Source organism: Bison bison, unplaced genomic scaffold (assembly GCF_000754665.1).
Source record: "Bison bison bison isolate TAMUID 2011002044 unplaced genomic scaffold, Bison_UMD1.0 scf7180017864167, whole genome shotgun sequence".
In the NCBI taxonomy this organism is placed as follows: Eukaryota; Metazoa; Chordata; class Mammalia; order Artiodactyla; family Bovidae; genus Bison; species Bison bison.
In genome coordinates, this window is record NW_011494739.1 from 7,485,060 (window position 1) to 7,490,529 (window position 5,470).

General features: G+C 49.1%; 1 protein-coding gene across 1 annotated transcript in view; it reads right to left on the reverse strand.

Annotated features, from left to right (window-relative positions):
- Positions 1 to 1,991: 1,991 nt before the first annotated feature.
- PSMA7 (proteasome (prosome, macropain) subunit, alpha type, 7) overlaps positions 1,992 to 5,470 on the reverse strand; it is a gene marked incomplete at its 5' end in the record, with an annotated part of 5,332 nt that continues 1,853 nt past the window's right edge. The window contains 6 exons of the mRNA XM_010841911.1: positions 1,992 to 2,221; positions 2,515 to 2,577; positions 3,193 to 3,312; positions 3,727 to 3,849; positions 4,474 to 4,598; positions 5,248 to 5,374. Coding sequence (XP_010840213.1) covers positions 2,129 to 2,221; positions 2,515 to 2,577; positions 3,193 to 3,312; positions 3,727 to 3,849; positions 4,474 to 4,598; positions 5,248 to 5,374 — 651 coding nt within the window. The remainder of the gene's footprint in view (positions 2,222 to 2,514; positions 2,578 to 3,192; positions 3,313 to 3,726; positions 3,850 to 4,473; positions 4,599 to 5,247; positions 5,375 to 5,470) is intronic.

Below are 5,470 nucleotides of genomic sequence, written 5' to 3' on the forward strand. Positions count from 1 at the left end.
CTGTGTTTTTGTTTTACTGGTAGGTGGAGGGGAGGGTGGGAATATAAATTCGTTGCATGAGACCTGTAGTAGAAGCATGTTCCCTCTGACAGGGCATTGTGGTGAACATAAGCACCTTGGTAACTAAATCCCTTTAAGTAGGTATAAAGGTTTTAGTTCTGTATTACGTTACTGTAAAAGCTTAGGTTTATTTTTGTAGGACTTCATGGCTAAGAATTAGAGAATAGCAATGGGGTTGCTCTGTTGGAGTAATGTAAACTTGTAATTATAAATAAACACGCAAACCTTTAAAACTCTTCTTGCTCTAGAAATAGTCCTGTTGACTCTGTTGCCTAAATTACATCAGGGTTAACATGCCTGTCCCACATGCATGCTGTGCATGTGCGTTCAGGCCTTGAGCTGGTCAGATCTCTGGGGACACCTGGTGCTGTGAGCAAGACCTGGTCAGTCTGGGTGTGGGCCGTCAGCCAGGCCCTTCTGGGGTGAGTGATCCTGTTCTCTGGACACTTGGGACACTGGTTTAAAGAACCAGCTTCAGAAAGCTTGCTACCTTAGTGCAGCTTCCACACCCCCAGAACTTCATGTTGATGCTTTATAACGTGTTACAGGGTGGACCCTTGGACCACAGAGAAAAGCAGAGACCTGGCCACTTCCAGATGGGAGCGCCTCTCGTCACTGTTAATGGGCATCCAGGTGGTTTCTCACAGGCAGCGTCAGGGCAGGGCCAGGCAGCAGGTGGACCCAGCCTTGTGTTCTGGCCAACGTCCTCTTTTGGGCAGTCCACCACTCCTAGCAGGTCCTGAGCCCTGGTGGTAGTTGCAGAATTTGAACAAATTCTTGGCAACTTTCCATTCGGGTGACTGACATCTTTGACCAGTGAAAAATAAATACCTTCCACAGTTGACCTGCTGGATACAACCAGCCTAAACACTAATTCTAAACTAGGTAGGTGACTCCACACACAAGCTCAACAGGTATTTCTCTGCTAGAGATTCTAAATATAGTTAAGTCAGTTTACCACCTATGATTAACCTTGCTATCAAAAATTTAAACTGACAATCATTGTGACACTTCAGGCTGAGTTTACAATGTGTCTAGGCCTTTTCACTGTTTTGGCTGTGCTGTGTGGCTTATGGGGTCTTAGTTTCCTGACCAGGGAGTGAACGAATGGGGGAGGGGGGCTCTCAGCAGTGAAAGTGTGAAGTCCTGCCCCTGGATCACCAGCGAATTCCCTGTATTCTTTAGAAGTCTGATGGATGGACATAAACCACTGAACTGAGAGCTCAGTTCAAGAAAAGCCATAGACGAGACAAGTACTACAAGTGCAGTCAGAAGAGACCACCAGCCCAGAGACTCAAGAAAGCCCTCTGGGTTCTCCTGTGGTACGGGAAGCCAAAAGGCAATGCCATCGCTAAAGCTGGTGGCAGAGCCCACGAGAGGCAGAGAGCTATGCAGGCCAAGTGGGTGGTAGGGGTTTTTCTTCTGAGGCAAAGTTTAGGACCATCACTTATTCTGTAAGTGGGCTGGAAGCTAAAAGAAGGATAATCTTTCTGGTTAAAAAGGGAGAGGGGGTAGGGACCAGAAGTCTTAAGGGATCAAAACAGGAGGAATGCTGACCTCATTTACTAGAACCAGAAATTCAAGACCAGTTCCAGAGCTGCGCTGCAAAGTGAGCTCCAGGTTTAAACTGAGCGGTCTGTCCTTGTGATGTCATACATTCATCAAGGACTCCAACAAAGTGTGAGAAGAAACGGTCATCCTGTTTCTAGAACCCTTAAACTGGAGAAACCCCAAGTTTCTGCCTCCGTGGCACCCCTTGTCTACTGCCCTGTACAGCCTTTCCACAAATCCCAAGGGAGGGATCCCACTCAACCATCACCTTGTCTTAGAGCCTGGTGAAGAGGAGCAGAAACGAATGCTCCAGAGACCCAAAGTGAGCAAGTTCCCTAAAGAGCTATCCATACACCTAAAAGATGCATTCACCTCTGAAAGAAAGGTTAAAAAATAGGCAAATTTATTGTAGGACACTTGGACAGTATGGATAAGTGGAATGGAAACGCATATGTATCCTTTTGGAAATCAGCCATGATTTGAATTTAAAAATCGTTACAAGCAAAATTTCATTTCATCATGATGCTTTCTTTTGTTTCTTCTTTTCATTTTCTTCTTTTTCTTTTTCAATCTCAGCAACGTATTTCTCAATCTCTTCAGGATTTAAAATCTACCAAAGGAACAGTGTATGGTTAGCCACACAAGGTGCCCCCAAACCTAAGTCCCAGATGCCCCCTCTGGCTGCTTCTACAGGAGAGCGAAGCCACATGTGGCTGACCCAGGGGACAAGCTGGAACCGATGTGTAGATAGTCAATGTGGGAATGCTTGCTTTTCCACTCATGGGGGGACCCTTGTAAAGAACATTTCTTGGCGCTAGAGCAGTTCTGAACGTGTACTGCCCCCGGCCCTGACCACTGGGAACGCACCCAAAGAGAAGGACAGCAAACCAACTTGGTGATTACCTTGAGGGGTTGATCTCGCCTCATGACAGCAAGCTCTATGTTTTTGCCACCTGACTGAACCACCTTCAAGGGGAGAAAAGAGCATCAGACACCTCACCCACCTTGACCAGACTTGGTGCCCTGTGAACCTGAACCCAGAACTGCTGCACAAGGGGAGGGGTGGACACGGGGTGCCCCAGCTGCACACTGATGCGGTCCTGTGGGGTATCTGCACTCCTCGATCCTGGGACAGCTGGACTCAGGGCCCTGCCAACTGCTCGCAGCCTGCCCCATCACCGAGGCCTGACACCTGGGCCCCAGCCTAGCCTTAAGCTGTAATCCCCCTCTGCCTCTTTGGCTTCACCCCCAGCACCTCCAAGGTCTTGACAGAGTCTAAGACCTCACAGCTCCCATCCATTATTCCCAGTTCTTCTAATTCTGACTCTAGCAATAGCTTAAGCCTCAAAAAGTCTGAACTCTAGGCCAACTTAGCCACTTTGGTACCCTGACTGCCCCAGATGTAGAAGGAGCTGACAAAGCACCAAAGTGGTGCCTGGTGGTACCATGAGTGCCTGCGCCTCTCCTTGTTGCCTATACATTAGGCTGTTCCTTTCCATGCTGTCCATTCCCCAGGCCAAGTACCACCACCACCATAGTATGGATGTCTTCACCTTGCCCAGGTTTCAAACACAAACTTACTTCCAGAAGGGCCTTGATAACCAGCTTAATAGTCAGATCATCTGTTTCAATGGCTTCGTCAGTATAATTCTTCTCCAGGAATTCACGCACTGACTTGGCACCCCGGCCTATAGCATTGGCCTGAAACAGGGATGTGCGTTACATGGCACAGAATGCAACGATTCAGAGCCAGCCAGTGCCACCCTGCTCCTGCGTGCTGTGGAGAGGCAGCTGGGCTGGGGGAGGCCTTGCCCCATGGCTTCTTTTTGCAAAGGGCTATTTGGAGTTGGTGCTCATGCCCACTAAGAATGGGATTCTAAAGAAAGACACACGGGCATCTTGTATACGCCACGTGTCCTTAGAGCTCACTGTCCTTTGCTCCCAAACATCAACACTGAACAACTTCCTGGCTTCCACATCACAAGTGTCATGAGCACACGACGTGTGTATGCACACATCCCTCTACAGGATGAAGCCAGCTCAAAGTCCCAATAGCCTCCAAAACTGCTTCCAAAGGCAAAACAGCCCCAAGCCCCTTTTTTGCCAGGGACTCACCTTCCAGGCATGGTATGTGCCCGAGGGGTCAGTCTGATAGAGTCGGGGGGTGCCATCAAAGTCAAAACCCACAATGAGGGCAGAGATGCCAAATGGCCGGCGCCCGTTGCTCTGCGTGTAGCGCTAGCGGAGAAAGAGACACAGTGACACTGCAGCCTCCACATGGAGGCTGCCCAAAACCCACTGCGAATAAAACACACCATGTTCCAAACACAGATTACAACAAAAGGATGAAAATAAATTAAGCCCATGTTCAGGTTACTTGTAATTCAAGTGAAAAGTGAAACGAGCCCATGGTTTTTTAGCATTCCTCCTTCCTGTGCTACATTTTCTTTCTTAGATCAGAACTGCATCACGGAACGTGGCTGGGGTTCCTTGGAGTTACTTTGACAGCAGACACAATCTGGCTACAGACCAGGTTCACAAGTGATTAAGATTTCACCAAGAGCAGGAGTGGCTTTTAGCCCCCTCACAACTGTCTGGTGACTGGTCATTCAGAACAAGAACAAAAACTACATCGTGTCCCTCCAGAAATGTGAATGTGGACTACTCCAGGCCACTAAATAAGACCACCACAATGCCACTGAAAAGGATACACAATAGTAAAAGTGCAGATGAAGAAGTCAAGGTTAGGACTGTGCCTGTGGAACAAGTGCAGTTTCCCGATTTGCCCCCAGAGATGTCCTGTGGCAGGACGCCCCAGGACACAGCTCATCACCAGAGCCGAGCCACAGCAGGAACACCCACCTGCTTCAGACTGGCGATATAACGGGTGATGTACTCCACGGTGACCGGGTCCTCTACGGTCAGTCGGTGGCTCTGGCATTCCACCCGGGCCCTGTTGATGACTATTCTTGCATCAGCAGTGAGGCCTGCAAGGATCACAAAGACAATGCCCCCTAAGCCATGCCTCACCCCGGCAACTGTCAAGGATGGCGCAGACCACATGCATGGACAGCAGATAACCTTGGGCAGGTTCTAAAACCAGTCCTGAGAGGCAGCACCAAGGTTACTCTGAGAGCCCCACAGTGGAACCAGTAGCCTCTGTGAAATCCTCTGAGAAAGCTGAATGGTTAAGGAGCTATGGGTGCTAGGCTACACACTAGTCTTTGACAAGTCAATCTCCAGGGGAACCGGGATCTTCCTGCTGAAGGAGGAAATGAGTGAAACCACAGAAGTCCAAAACACTGCACATCCCGAGAGCAGGGCACTGTCCAGCTCTCCCCCCTTCATAGATAGGTACACGGTTAACTGTGGACAGCTGACCTTTCTCCTGACAGCAGCAATGAGGAGACAGCACAGCTCTTCTTTTAGGAACTGTTTATTCATTTAGACCCTCTGCTTCAGCCTCCTGGGGAGGATCGTACCCCTGAAACTGAGGCCAGCCCTTTTCTTAAAAGCCAAATCTTTAAATGATTTCGGTTTAACCAATCACATGCCCCCCATAGCCCTTTCACTAGGTTAGCCTCCAGACAGCCATTCTTCCAAGACATAGGGACACGGTGCTGGCCCCAGACTCACCGGCGAATGCCATGCAGACATTATCATCCAGCGCACAGATCTTCCGCACTGTCCTTTCATCCTGCAGTTTGGCCACTGACTTCTTCTCCACACCAAGAACAACAATGTCTTTTCCTCGAACACCGACCTTCAATAAATATCAATGGGGCACTTACGAAACTGACCAGAGGTTTTGCCACCAGAGACACAGCACTAAAAGCAGATGTGTGAACACCCTTGCGGG